Below are 16033 nucleotides of genomic sequence, written 5' to 3'. Positions count from 1 at the left end.
AAAAATGCACATACATAAATTAAATCACACGTGCAAAAATGTGAAGTGGAATAAAACGCAAACTCAAAGTCCAATAGTGGAATATTAAAAGTGAAAAAAAAGTCCAATAATGGAATATTAGAGTGAAAAAACTGTAAACTGTGTTTCCAATAATACTGTAAAGTGACCACAGGTGAAACAAATCGTGCAGATATCTGAGTGTAGATAGAGCTTGTGAATCCAACACCTTCTGGATTAGCCTCTCACCTCATCTCTTCGACCCTTGCGGGTCAAAGAGCAGTAATGGATCCCTCTCACAGATCCTCCAGGCACCAAGGCACTCCAAAACCACTTCTCAGGATATAATATTCCCACTCAGCTCTTCTCCAAGTATAGGTGAAATATCAATTTCTCAGAACAAAAAAGAGGGATCCTCCCATAGTGTAGTAGGTTTATTATACCATAGGAACATCAGATATTAAGTAGAAATACACTTACGTAGCAGCCAGTCCACATTAGACCCTCATGCTCTCAAATGAGGATATATCTGTGTTTGTTGGGTGTACAGCTGAATCCACAGGTGTACCAAGATGGTGCATCATTATACACTCTTCGTTTTTTCTGTTTCAAACAGAAAAAACGAAGAGTGTATAATGATGCACCATCTTGGTACACCTGTGGATTCAGCTGTACACCCAACAAACACAGATATATCCTCATTTGAGAGCATGAGGGTCTAATGTGGACTGGCTGCTACGTAAGTGTATTTCTACTTAATATCTGATGTTCCTATGGTATAATAAACCTACTACACTATGGGAGGATCCCTCTTTTTTGTTCTGAGAAATTGATATTTCACCTATACTTGGAGAAGAGCTGAGTGGGAATATTATATCCTGAGAAGTGGTTTTGGAGTGCCTTGGTGCCTGGAGGATCTGTGAGAGGGATCCATTACTGCTCTTTGACCCGCAAGGGTCGAAGAGATGAGGTGAGAGGCTAATCCAGAAGGTGTTGGATTCACAAGCTCTATCTACACTCAGATATCTGCACGATTTGTTTCACCTGTGGTCACTTTACAGTATTATTGGAAACACAGTTTACAGTTTTTTCACTCTAATATTCCATTATTGGACTTTTTTTTCACTTTTAATATTCCACTATTGGACTTTGAGTTTGCGTTTTATTCCACTTCACATTTTTGCACGTGTGATTTAATTTATGTATGTGCATTTTTATGCACATGCGTATGGATTTAAGTTTGTGTTCTGTCAATACTTTTGTAATCATTAAGCACATTATATTTATTATTATTGTTAATATTTTTATTTTGAGATATTGAATTCCACATTCACTTTAATTAGTTTGAATGTAGCGCAGCATTTATATGGTTTATATTCACTTGATCACTGGTATATGATTTAATGTTAGCAGCTGTTTGGGGTTCATTTATTTACTATTTCAGTTTGTTTAAACACACATTTGGAGCGCAGGAGGGTCACACCATTATTATTTCCTGGTAGAGCATACAGCTGGTCATAGAGGGGGGGCTGTACACCCCTGTACATTTATATCTGTGTGTGACATCACCACTCTCCTTATACAGGAGATATCCGTACAGGTGTGACATCACCACTCTCCATATACAGGAGATATCTGTACAGGTGTGACATCACCGCTCTCCATATACAGGAGATATCTGTACAGGTGTGACATCACCGCTCCCCATATACAGGAGATATCCGTACAGGTGTGACATCACCACTCCCCATATACAGGAGATATCCGTACAGGTGTGACATCATCAATCTCCATATACAGGAGATATCTGTACAGGTGTTACATCACTACTCTCCATATACAGGAGATATCCGTACAGGTGTGACATCACTACTCTCCATATACAGGGGATATCCGTACAGGTGTGACATCACCACTCTCCATATACAGGAGATATCCGTACAGCTGTGACATCACTAATATATAACATTGTCTCTCCTAATATCAGGAAATATATGACATCATATTTATAAATAACAGCCCCTCCCCCCCAGACTGACCTCCATACACCCCGGACACCCCAATAATAATCAGGATGAGGGGGATCATCTTCTTCCTCCTCACAGAGACCCCAAAACTCAGCTCCGTCCACCGCACACAGCCCGGGGAGAGTCACACGGTGAGTCAGGACTCTTGTACAGGAGGGCGGAACTGTGTGCTGATTGGATGATTTTGGCTCTCTGTCCAATAGGAAAATGAACTCAGAGCTGATCATCAGTTGCCGGGTAGAGGAAGTGTGCTCAGGATGGCTCAATGCAATGTATAGAAGAGGAAAGTGAAAGAGAAATGTGATGTACACAAATGTCCAATCTCCTCCCACCAGAGGACCGCCGCCCCGCCCACTGACGCAGCCCTGCCCACTAGTGGACAGAGCACCGCCCACTAACGCCGCCCCGCCCACTGACACTGCAACATCAATCTGATGGGCACTGATGGGAATTGATAGGCTGCACTGACAGGCATCACTGAGGAGGCATTGAAAACCAGCACAGATGGGCACTGAAAGAGGACCACTGCACCATCACTCTGATGAGGTTGCACTGATAGGGTGCTCTATTTGCCAACATTGCCAAAAATGTTTTAGGGACCCTTTTTTTCCCTGTATGTATGAAAGGCGGTGTGGGCGGAGTATCATTTTAATTGAGGGTGGGGCATTCCGTTGTGGGTGTGGCTCAACATCAGTTGTGATAAATGCGGCGTGCGATGATGGATGATGACATCAGCAAGCACTGACTGGGACACATTGGGTTTACAATGACACTGTGTAATTTCTGGCAGTCAGGACAATGCCACATGAATACAGAGACGCCATCTTTGTTGGCACACAGCACTTTGTTCTAACATTGTAGATAGAAGTAGAAGTGTCTCCATTTTCATTGGCTGTGTCCTGACTGGGAGACATTGGACCGTGTAGATTTAATCCCGATATCTCACAGTCAGTGCTGCCAGAAATCCGGAGAGATGTGCCCATTGCAGACTTCATTCCCTTCTATAATAGCCCAGCAGGTGTGGAAATCCCCGGCCCCAGCACAGCGCTCACCTCCATTACTGACACTTCACTAGTAGAATGAAGGGGGGCTGAGGCTGGCTGCACCCCCTCCCACCAACTGCCACTGCCTCGGGGGTGCTGGGGATGTCGGAGTCCTCACTGTCATCTCCTAGACCGAGCTGCTGGGGAGGAGGTAGGGGGAGGGAGGGGTCTCCAACACCGTTCTGTGTCTCCTCCTGCAGGCAGCTTAGGCCATCCAGTGACAGGTCCCGGCCTCGTCTACATTGCTCGGGCGGAGTGATACAAAAGTGGGTGGGAGTTTATTATTAAAGTGGAGCTCCACCCAAAAGGGCCTTTGTCCCCCGCTCCCCATTAAGGATCGGCACCTTTGGGGAGTGGGAGGGAGAGTAGCAGGTACCCGAATTTGACAGGTACCCACTCCCACTGCGATCACCTTGGCAAGCAGAAATTATTCCCCCCCCTTATTATCTTGTGGGACACGTGACAGGTCCCAGAAGACAACGGGGCCATTCACAAAGCGCAGCGTTTCGTGTGCATGCACAGCGGGCACCCGGCTGTGAATCCGCAAGCTGTCAGCCGGCTGCCCACACTGAAGATGCCGGAACCAGGGAAGACGAAGAGTGAAACCAGCTGTGGTGAGAACACCGCCGGACCGAGGAACAGGGAAGTGGCTGTATTTTAGGCGGCACTGATGAGGCGCCACTGATGGGCACTGACATGCATCACTGATGGACACTAACAGGCATCACTGAGGAGGCACTGAAAGCCAGCACAGATGGGCACTGATGGACACTGAAATCCAGCATAGATGGGCACTGATGGACACTGAAATCCAGCACAGATGGGCACTGAAATCCAGCACAGATGGGTACTATTGTCCGCACTGATGGGGCTACACTGATGATCAGTGTGGATGTCCCCCTAATAAATGTCACTTACCGGCTCTCCTCACTCGCTGTCAGAGGAGAGGACTACCGATAATTGGCATTTCCTGTTTACATGTTGAAGTAAACAATAAGGGGGTGGTTTCTTGGAATCCCTCTATTTATTATACAATTATGTACTATTTGTCAGTTCCTATAATTAGTATATACAGTTGCAAGAAAAAGTATGTGAACCCCTTGGGATTACGTGGAGTTTTGCATGAATTGGGCATAAAATGTGCTCTGAACGTCATCTAAGTCACAACAATAGAAGAACACAGTCTGCTGAACATAATACTACACAAACATTAGATGTTGCCATGGTTTAATTGCACATAACATGTAAACATTCACAGGGCAGGGAGGAAAAAGTATGTGAACCTTTGGACTTAATAACTGGTTGACCCTCCTTTGGCAGCAATAACCTCAACCAAACGTTTCCTGTAGTTGCAGATCAGACCTGCACAACGATCTGGAGTCATTTTGGACCACTCCTCTTCACAAAACTGTTTCAGTGTAGCAATATTCTTGGGATGTCTGGTGTGAATCGCTCTCTTAAGGTCATGCCACAGCATTTCAATCGGGTTGAGGTCAGGACTTTGACTGGGCCACTCCAGAAGGCGTATTCTGTGCTGTTGCAGCCATTGTTTTGTTGAATGACTTGTATGCTTTGGGTCATTGTCCTGTTGCATCACCCATCCTCTGCGGAGCTTCAGTTGGCGGACAGATGGTCGTACGTTTTCCTGCAAAATGTCTTGATAAACTCTGGAATTCATTTTGCCATCAATGACAACAATCCGTCCAGGCCCTGAGGCAGCAAAGCAGCCCCAAACCATGATGCTCCCTCCGCCATGTTTTACAGTGGGGATGAGGTTTTGATGTTGGTGTGCTGTGCCTTTTTTTCTCCACACATAGTGTTGTGTGTTCTTCCCAAACAACTCAATCTTGGTTTCATCTGTCCACAGTATATTTTGCCAGTAGTGCTGTGGAACATCCAGGTGCTCAAACGTGCTGCAATATTCTTTTTGGACAGCAATGGCTTCCTCCGTGGTGTCCTCCCATGTACTCCATTCTTGTTTAATGTTTTCCTTATTGTAGATGTGTCAACAAAAATGTTAGCATGTGCCAGAGATTTCTGTAGGTCTTTAGCTGACACTCTGGGATTCTTCTTTACCTCATGCAGCATTCTGCGCTGTGCTCTTGCAGTCATTTTTACAGGATGACCGCGCCTAGGGAGAGTAGCAACAGTGCTAAACTTTCTCCATTTGTAGACAGTCTGTCTTACCATGGACACATGAACATCAAGGCTTTTGGAGATACTTTTGTAACCCTTTCCAGCTTCATGCAAGTCAACAATTCTTGATCGTAGGTCTTCTGAGAGCTCTTTTCTGCGAGGCATGGTTCACATCAGACAGTGCTTTTTGAAACCAGTAAACCCAAAACAGGTGTGTGTTTTTTAAGGGCAGGACAGCTGTCAGCAACACATCCAATATCATCACACTGATTGGAGTCAAGGTTGGCTCACTCCTGGCTCCAATTAGCTCTGGGAGAAGTCATTAAGCTAGGGCCTCACATACTTTTTCCTCCCTGCACTGTGAATGTTTACATGTTATGTGCAATTAAACTATCTAATGTTTGTGTAGTATTATGTTCAGCAGACTGTGTTCTTCTATTGTTGTGACTTAGATGATGTTCAGAGCACATTTTATGCCCAATTCATGCAAAACGCCAGTAATCCTAAGGGGTTCACATACTTTTTCTTGCAACTGTACATGCATTGAAATTCGTCCGGTCAAGGGGTGGACTGACAACTCATGGGGCCCCCGGGCAATAGGGGATCATAGGGCCCCTGTGTCCTTGTCCAAATTCAAAAAAGCCTATGAAAAAGGTACCAGGGGCATCTCATGGGGCCCCCTACTGACCCGGGCCCTGGGGCAGTGCCCGAGTTTCCAAATGGTCAGTCCGCCCCTGGTCCGGTCCCTGCTGAACTGGCCAAATTTCTATCCATGTATAGCCAGCTTTACTCTATCCAACATTAAAATAATTTCCTTTAATTCTACTTTAGAGCTGAACTACAAGAAACCTATAAAGCCCGCACGGCGAGGGTTAACTGTTAATGCATGCCTAGGAGGCCAGGTACAGCAGTACACACAGTGCCTGATCAGCTCCTGCAGGCTCTTGTATGCTGCTAGACTGCTCTCCACACCCTCTTGTCCCCCACAGGCCAGTAGTCTAAGTAGGTCAGATTCCACCCACCCATTGGCCTTGTGTTTGACACATGTGCCCTAGACTACTAGGATTTAACCCTTACAGTGCAAGTGCAGTTTGACTGCAAGGGAGAACGTCTAGTTTCCCTGAGTTGGGTTTAAAATGTTATAGTTGTCACCAATGGAGGTGAAAGCTTCTAGCATGGTCACCTGTTCTGGTGACATTTGTTAACCTGATGCTGTTGAGTGTATGGACATATGCAGCCCCACTGAAGTGGGTCCTCTTCTACAGGGCTGCATATTTGCACAGCTGTCCTTGTGCTGGGAGTGTGCTGCAGAGTGTGCCCCCAGCATAGAGACCAGTGCCAGGAACAAGGGCAGCACAGTAGATAAATGGTTAGCACTTCCACCTGGCAGTATGAGGGTCCTTGTTTTGAATCCCAACCATGGCACCACCTGCCTGGAGATTGCATGTTCTCCCTGTGCCTGCGTGGGTTTCCTCCGGGTACTGCAGTTTCCTCCCACACTCCAAAGACATGCTGGTAGGTGAATTGTCTCCTGTCTATATTGTCCCTAGTATGTGTATGTATGAGTGTAAGTTAGGGACCTTAGATTGTACGCCCCTTGAGGGTTAGGGACTGATGTGAATGTACAATATATATGTAAAGTGCTGCGTAAATGGACAGCACTATATACTGTAAATGCCTGAAACAAATAAAATCTAGAGCCCAGGTGAACATCCCCCCAAGATGTATGAGCATTATGTTCCAGCAAAAATCCCCCCCCCACAAACAAACACCAAACAAATAAATTGAACACATACTGCATACTTACCCCCTGAGCATAAATTCCCCCTCCTCCCAGTACAAATCCACTCCCCTGCTGAAATCCCCCCCCCAGCTCAAATCTTCTCTATCTCCATATGCCCCCAGCACAAATCTCCCCTCCCCATAAAAAAATCCCTTGTGTGCTTGCAGCTGCTTCTAGAAAAGAGAGGAGGGAAGCTGGCAGCACTGTGGGGGCACACACGGGGACCTGGGCAGTAGGGGGAAACATATGGTGCATGGGGAGGTTTATGGGTGCAGAAGGGGGATAATTACTGGAACCAATCCCCTGTATGGTTCTCTTTGCAGCAGCTGAAGGCCAGATTTCAGCTGCTGCAGAGAAAGCAATACAGGAGATCTGTTCCTGTAATCCCCCCCCCCATTGTGGCGATCATCCTCCCTGCCCACATCTGATTCCCCCAGCTGCCTGGGCCCCCCTGCTGGCCTAGACCCTGTACAGGAGGACTGGTTATCCACAGCCCTGGTTATTGTAATGGGGAGAAAAAAAATGCGGCTACATAAAACATTTTTCTTTTACTATTTTGAGGGGGGGAGGGGACGTTTTCCTTTCATAATAAAATTAGGAGATATCATTACCATTTACCACCAAAATGAAGACCCAATTTGTCCCACAAAACGAGGTATAATCCCGCCTGGATAGACAAAGTAGCTGTGATCGGGGCAGACTGACCATTCAAGCACTTGGGCACTGCCTGAGGGCCTGAGCTCAGTAGGGGGCCCCATGAGATGCCCCTGGTACCTTTCATTGGCTTTTTCATAGGCTTTTTTGGGTGTGGGTGAGGACACAGGGGCCCCATTGCCCGGGGGCCCCATGAGTTGTCAGTCCGCCCCTGGCTGTGATGATATGTACGGTGTTACTTTCATATGTCGAAGTCGCAAAACTGAGTTCAGGAACTAAGATTTACCGTTGTCACGAGGGAGGTAACTGTCATCTTCCCGTCACCTGGAGGGTGCTCCTTGTAACCCAAATGAAGGCCAAGTCTCCCCAGCAGGGACAGTGACTATCGGTCCTTTCAAACAGGCGTTCTGGTTTTTTTCAGTCACTTTTTTCAAAGAAAAAACGGATCAGTTTACATCTGTTTTTTTCATCAGTTTACATCTGTTTAGATCCGTTTACCTCCATTTTTCATCCATTTACATCCATTTTTCGCCTGTTTCGGTTTTTTTTGCTTTAGAAAAATAGGGTTTTCTTCTGTTCAAAAGACTGAACGTTAACGGATGTAAATGGATGAGCAACCGTTTACATCCGCAAGTCCATAGAAATACATGGGAGTCCGTTTTTCATTCATAAACGGACAGATGAAAAAAAACACATATGGAACGCCCGTGTGAAAGGGGTCTATAGTAAAAGCCTGCTGAGGTTTTCAATTCTTCCCCGCTGTATCTAAGCTAGACAATGTTTCAGCCGAAGTTCCACTTTCACAACAACATTTATCCAACACCGACTACGTCTCAGTTCACACCTATACAGATTGTGTTTGAGCCATTTCTGCATTGCTTTTTGCGTTGCGTTTTTTAAGTGTTTTGCTTTTTTTTCTTGTTGCTAGGCAGATTTAAAATGCAAAACGCATAAAAAACGTGGCAAAAGCACAGCAAAAACGCAATACATGCTTTTCTGCAGCGTTCCCATTGAAGTCTATAGAACCAAAAACGCAACTTTTTGTGTTGAAAAAACTCCCTGACCCTTTCGAAAAAACGGACCGGGTGAAAAGGCGGAGATGTAGACGTGTCCCATAGGAAATCATGTTCAATTGACTGTACTGCATTACTGGAAAACGCTTCGGTGTGACCTGAGGGTAAGACAGACTGTAGACCAGATCGCACATATTTCCACACACTTGCGTTTTGCGTGAGATTTCTATTGTCGTCTATGTATGTGAAATCGCAACAAACTGCAGAAAAAGTCCCACAAGAACGGCTTTGGAAATGGCGCTGCAGCAAATGGCGTATGTTCAGACACTCACATTCATTAGATCCGATTTCAGGTGCGATTTGTAAGACATCTGATACAGGTATCTATGTAAATCGCACCAAATGTAGTGCATGTAGTACTGTAGAGATCGCTGCGGCCAAGTCAGAACCGCGCCGATATGATCGCTCTGATAGCGGACAATAGGGGGCGACTTGGCATACGATTTACAAGTCGCATGACACACAAATTTCATGCCAAATCGCACCGAAGTGACCCGGGGGCTAAAGGAAGATCTAAAGCTGAATGTTTGTTATTGTGGATAAAGTTGGGGAGGGAACAACCTCTGTATTCTGCCATCTGGGTCTCATTAGGGGGATTTTCCTTCACTTCCTGTCCTATAGACTCAACAGGAAGTGAGAAGAAATCCCCTCCTAGTTGTCACAGAAACAAATGTCCCCATTCTTCCTGTTGTGGTGACAACACATCATGTTGGTTGTGTCCTCACTATTCTTCCTGTGATTTGGTGATCAGCACACATGGGGGGGGGGGGGGGGCGAGTCTCCCTAACGGGGTCACAGACAGCAATACAATCCATCCAGAGGATCTGACCCCTCACCACTCCATCCATATCTGAAATACAAGTCCCCCCCAGTTATATGTCCATGTGACAGAGGAGAATGAACACAGCGCCCCCTCCAGGATCACATCTAGAACAGGAAATAGGTGTGAGCAGTGAGAAGGTGAAATGTATTGTCAGCGGATACACTGTGATGTCTGGTGAGCCCTGACCTCTCCGCCCATCCCCCGCTCCGTACACACGATCCAGGAGCAGCCTTCAGAGCCTGGACAGCCGTATTGTCATCTTCACACAGACAGGACATGGCTGTCACTTCCACAATACTTCTACCTTTATCACTACACATTGATTTCTACCATTCTATACAACACTTGGAGGAAATCCCCCCCACTGACAACATGTCATCTATATTGTCCTCTACTTACCACACTGCACCCCTGACACCCCCACAATCAGGATGAGGGGGGTCACCATCTTCATCCTCCCTGCTGTCCTCTATAGAGACCCCAAAACACCTCACCGTCCACTTCCCCCAGCTCAGGGACAGTCTGTGTACAGGAGGGCGGAGCTCTGTGCTGATTGGAGGATGCTTCCTCTCTACCCAATAGGAAAATCAGGAGAGGGAGGGTCAGCAGTTACCGGGCAGAGTGACAGTGAGAAGGTTGTTTTCTGAAAAGTCAGAAACGAAACTTTGAAACATCCGACAAGCGGAGTTCTAGAATCCAAACACTGAGAATGTGCGAATCTCCCCCAATACCGGGCATGGGAGGGATCCACGGGAAACCCCGGAGACCAATCACAGGAGGGATCTCTACTTATTGATCTACAGAGATCCCTCCTCACCATTCTACAGCAGAGACAGAACCTCTGATTAATGTCATTGTATTTCAGGTACTTATATAGCGCCATCAATGTTTCGAAGCACTTTACATATATATTGTACATTCACATCAGTCCCTAACCCTCAAGGGGTGTACAATCTAAGGTCCCTAACTTACACTCATACATACACATAGGAGGGAAAACATAGGAGCCAATTCACCTCCCAGCATGTCTATGGAGTGTGGGAGGAAACTGGAGGAAACCCGAACAGGGAGCACATTCCAGGCAGGTGGTGTTGTGGTTGGAATTTGAACCAACGACCCGAGTACTGCCAGGCGGAAGTGCTAACCATTTAGCTGCTGTGCTGTAAAGGCTCAAGGTGTTTTCCCTTCATGCATTCTATGTTGGGGACACGGGTCTCTTCCCACAACCCTGGACCTGTAGTTTGGGGGTCGGCTGACCGGGAGTTTATCAGAATCTGGAAGCCCCTCTAACAGTTACCCCAGGATCACACCGAGGCGTTTCTGCAGCATCTTGTGTTTTGCAGTAACACAGTACAGTCCATTGAACATGACTTCCTATGGGACCCGTCATCATCTCCCCGTTTTCACCCGATGCGTTTTTTGGAAAGGATCAGGGAGTTTTTTTAACGCAAAAAGTTATGCTTTTGGTTCTATAGAATTCAATGGAAACGCTGCAGGAAAGCATGTAGTGCACTTTTGCGGCATTTTTGCAGCGTTTTAAATCAAAGTCACAGTACACAGAGCGCTCCCACAGATACACGTGTACACAATACACAGAGCGCTCCCGCACATACACGTGTACACAATACACAGAGCGCTCCCGCAGATACACGTGTACACAATACACAGAGCGCTCCCGCAGATACACGTGTACACAATACACAGAGCGCTCCCGCACATAAACATGTACACAATACACAGAGCGCTCCCGCACATAAACATGTACACAATACACAGAGCGCTCCCGCACATACATGTGTACACAATACACAGAGCACTCCCGCACATACACGTGTACACAATACACAGAACTCTCCCACACATACACATGTACCCAATACACAGAGCTCTCCCACACATACACATGTACACAATACACAGAGCGCTCCCACACATACACACAGAGCTCTCCCACACATACACATGTACACAATACACAGAGCGCTCCTGCACATACACGTGTACACAATACACAGAGCACTCCCGCACATACACGTGTACACAATACACAGAACTCTCCCACACATACACCTGTACCCAGGGCTTTTTTTCTCAGAGGAAAGGTGGTGGAACTCCCCCACCCAAACCTGGCCACGCCCCCATCAAACCCTAGGACCACCCCTTTAGAGAACAGGAATGCAAGTAAAATTTGGGAGGGGCTATAAAAGTAAATGTATGGAATTAACACCGCCCCCCCCCACATTAGTAAGAATAGCGAGTAACACTGCCCCCCCCCACATTAGCAAGAAAAGCGAGAAAAATTGTATCGCCGCTCCTTACCTGATGCTGACGATCCGCGCTATGGTAGGATCGACGAGCAGAGGGCGTGATGACGTCAGCGCGCACCGCCGGGTGTACTAAGATACACCTTTCCTATGGGGGTGGCCGCGCGCCCCCGATGTTTACACGCTGGCGGTAGAGGGGGGGGGGGTGAAGCGTGCATGTCCCCGCTCACCGGCTGTGAGCAGCGGCAGTGACAGGTGCCGGGCACGCGCAAGCATGACATAAACAAGCCGCGTCCGGCACCTGTCACTTTCGCTGCTCTGCATAGCTTGTCAGCTCTGCAGAGGCAGTCGGTGAGCGGGGACAAGAAGAAAAAGGTGGCGGAACGCAGTACCGCCGCGTTCCGGCAGAAAGAAAGCCCTGCCTGTACCCAATACACAGAGCTCTCCCACACATACACATGTACACAATACACAGAGCGCTCCCACACATACACACAGAGCTCTCCCACACATACACATGTACACAATACACAGAGCGCTCCTGCACATACACGTGTACACAATACACAGAGCACTCCCGCACATACACGTGTACACAATACACAGAGCACTCCCGCACATACACGTGTACACAATACACAGAACTCTCCCACACATACACCTATACCCAATACACAGAGCTCTCCCACACATACACATGTACACAATACACAGAGCGCTCCCACACATACACACAGAGCTCTCCCACACATACACATGTACACAATATACAGACAGTTGGCTTCTCTTCTTCTCCATATAATATATACACTATATTGCCAAAAGTATTCTCCCCGCCTTCCAGATCATGTGATTCAGGTGTTCCAATCCCCTCCATGGACACAGGTGTATACAATCATCACCTAGACATACAGACGGCTTCTACAGACATTGGTGAAGGAACGGGTCGCTCTCAGGAGCTCAGTGAAGGAACGGGGCGCTCTCAGGAGCTCAGTGAAGGAACGGGGCGCTCTCAGGAGCTCAGTGAAGGAACGGGGCGCTCTCAGGAGCTCAGTGAAGGAACGGGGCGCTCTCAGGAGCTCAGTGAAGGAACGGATCGCTCTCAGGAGCTCAGTGAAGGAACGGATCGCTCTCAGGAGCTCAGTAAAGTAACGGGGCGCTCTCAGGAGCTCAGTGAAGGAACGGATCGCTCTCAGGAGCTCAGTGAAGGAACGGGGCGCTCTCAGGAGCTCAGTGAAGGAACGGGGCACTCTCAGGAGCTCAGTGAAGGAACGGGGCGCTCTCAGAAGCTCAGTGAAGGAACGGGGCGCTCTCAGAAGCTCAGTGAAGGAACGGGGCGCTCTCAGGAGCTCAGTGAATTAATCCCAGGTACACACGTGCCGTATATCACATGTAATCCACACAGGAACCGCTCCTCATTCCTGTACAAATCACATTATGTATGGCTCTAATCACATGCAGGACCCTTTGTTTAGTCCACACTAGAATCGGATCACTCGGGTATTCACACCCATGTCATCCGATTCTGCACATCGCGCCGCGTTTTGCGGACCACTTTCGGGGTGTTAACTCAACATACACACCCGCAGCAGTTCACATGAATGGGGTGCGATTGTGATGCGGTGTGGAATTCACACAGAAAACACTGCAAATTTCGCACCTCATCAGTGTGTACCCAGGCTGAAGTCTGGTACCGTGATAGGTTGTCACCTGTGCAATAAGTCCATCAGTGACATTTCCTGGCTACTAAATATTCCACCCTCTATTATATGGTTTTTGGTAAATCTAAAGCAATTTTTTAAAGAAAATTGTATAATGTATGGCCAGCCTTAGACTGGGGGGCCATTAAAGGTCATGCGTGTGGAAAGGCCGGAGACCAATACTTCTGCAATATAGTGTATCTGTCCTCCTCTGCTTAGTTTGCACAGCACCACCTGCTGGACAATCTTTGTAATGACAGACATGTGATTTCCGAGAAATTGCAGGACTTCTTACAGGGAGTAATGTCATCAACCTGTTGAGGACAGAGAAGTCTTGTACTGCCTGCTACTGATCTGATGGAGTACTGTAATAACATCTCTAATGTAAGGCTGAGTTTACACTGAGGAGTTTTTGAAGCATTTTTCCTTTGAAAAAGCACCTGAAAAGCTCAAGAAAACTGCTTCCCTGTGTATATGAACGTACATCTATGTATGTGAACGTCTATGTATGTGAATGTACATCTATGTATGTGAACGTCTATGTATGTGACTGTACATCTATGTAAGTGAACGTCTATCTATGTATGTGAACGTACATCTATGTATGTGAACGTCTATCTATGTATGTGAACGTCTATGTATGTGAATGTACATCTATGTATGTGAATGTATATCTATGTATGTTTTCACACTGAGGTGTTGTGCTTGCGGTGCGATGTAAAAACTCCTGCTTGCAGCATCTTTGAGGCATGTTTGGTAAGTTAAAAAAAACACAGCAGAAATGCTTCTTCCCATTGAAATCAATGGAAAACACCTGAAAAGTGTTTTTGGTGCAGTTTTTAAGTCACGTGTCCTTTAAAAACACTCAGAAAGCGCGGTAGAAACACCTATGCATTTTTGCTGTGTTTTGCGGCAGATCAGTGTGAAAGTAGCCTAAAAATCTCTTTTCAAGCAACTATAGCAGCTGGATACATACCCAGGACACACCTACATACCCTGGACACATCCAGGACATACCAAGGACATACCCAGGACACATCCAGAACACACCCAGGACATACCAAGGACACACCCTGGACATACCCAGGACACACCCAGGACATACCAAGGACATACCCAGGACACATCCAGAACACACCCTGGACATACCAAGGACACACCCAGGACACACCCTGGACATACCAAGGACACACCCTGGACACACCCAGGACATAGGGGGCTTGTTGTCAAGGGCTGGTATACAGCAACCAGTGGGCCGTAGTTTTAGGACTAAGATAGGATCCAAACAAAAGACCAAAAACCTTGAATAACAGTTATTTTTCTTCATATCTGTTAAAACATTTTGCAAATAAATAAATTTAGGTCAAAATGTATTCTATTACATTTCTTTGGGGATAATAACACAAATCATTGTATATTATGTAGTCTGTAAGAAAGTTATACAGTCCACAAATTATGGTGTATACATACTGAACATTGATCAATCCTAATGTACTGACTTTCTTAACGAAACTGATTCAATTGTTCTCCCTTGTTGTGATTAGCTGTGATTGGCCAAAGCTAATAACATGGTACATATGGGCTGTGATTGGCCCTGTCTGCACCATATGATCGCTGTGACCAATCACAGCTAACAACACAGTTGTATACAATGGATGGCATGAAAGGAAGCCATACATTGTTTACGGTTGTCATGTGATCTGCTATGATTGGTCCCAGTGATCACATGACACTGGGAACAGGCTGGTGTAGTGATCAGTCATCTGCTGTGTTATATTATATCCGGTGGACACAGCTAGTGACAGATTGCTCCGCTGTGTGGTCCCATAGCCGGGTGATCGGCGCCTTCTGAGAGAATCATATGACTGTGACAGACCCAACTAGGACAGGGGCTTTTAAAGGGGGCTGCATGCTAGCCTCTTGCCTACTGACTATGGCCCTGGCATCTGAGGGGGGTCTATTCTTTGGTGGGTGCCTGGGGGGGACCTTTGGAGTAGTTTACTTCGGATTCAAGTCCATGTCTCCCCAAAACACACACACACTCTGAGAACTGGAGGACATGGATACAGATTTGGGGTCTCTGTGCCCAAACTAGCATTGACTGCTTCCACCCCCCCCCCCCTAGACTCAGAGACTCTAAGAGGATGTTGATATAATCAGCTCAAACCAACCTCATGCTGAGGACTCTTGCTCTAATCTGTGTATTAAGGTGTTACAGTATGTGTTTACTATCTTCTCCCATTGTGTGCATTTCCATCGTTAATTCGGTTGAGTCACCTATTGTTTGTCTGTTGGCAAGTCTTTCTGAGGGTACCTACATGGAAGGATTAAACTGTTGTCAGCTTCACCTTGTTATCTAATCTGTGTGGGATATTTATCTCAATGTGTAATATTTGTTTTATTGTGGGGACTGCCCCTATTTCTGGAGTTTATGTAAACTGTATTTCTGTTTAATAAAGAGTTCCAGTTTGGCATCTAAGCTAGTCTCGTCTAGTCTAGGGTGCAATACCTGGCTATATTACCTTGGTCATGT

At 46.6% G+C, this 16033-nt stretch overlaps 1 protein-coding gene across 4 annotated transcripts in view; it reads right to left on the bottom strand.

Moving 5' to 3' along the window:
• LOC149440296 (class I histocompatibility antigen, F10 alpha chain-like) overlaps positions 1–10075 on the bottom strand; it is an 81201-nt gene extending 71126 nt beyond the window's left edge. For 3 of the 4 annotated variants that reach the window (XM_089658816.1, XM_089658813.1, XM_089658815.1), the window contains exon 1: positions 9936–10075. In XM_089658816.1, coding sequence (XP_089514942.1) covers positions 9936–9990 — 55 coding nt within the window. In that variant the 5' untranslated portion in view covers positions 9991–10075. Of the gene's footprint in view, positions 1–2036; positions 2175–9935 lie in introns of those variants that run through there. The other variant, XM_089658814.1, reaches the window with a different exon arrangement.
• Between the last annotated feature and the right edge of the window lie 5958 nt (positions 10076–16033).

Source organism: Staurois parvus, unplaced genomic scaffold, assembly GCF_062004578.1.
Source record: "Staurois parvus isolate SC_StPar_1 unplaced genomic scaffold, SC_StPar_1.0 ptg001097l, whole genome shotgun sequence".
In the NCBI taxonomy this organism is placed as follows: Eukaryota; Metazoa; Chordata; class Amphibia; order Anura; family Ranidae; genus Staurois; species Staurois parvus.
Note: the sequence above shows the minus strand (reverse complement) of the source record. Positions and strands in the feature narration are given on the sequence as shown.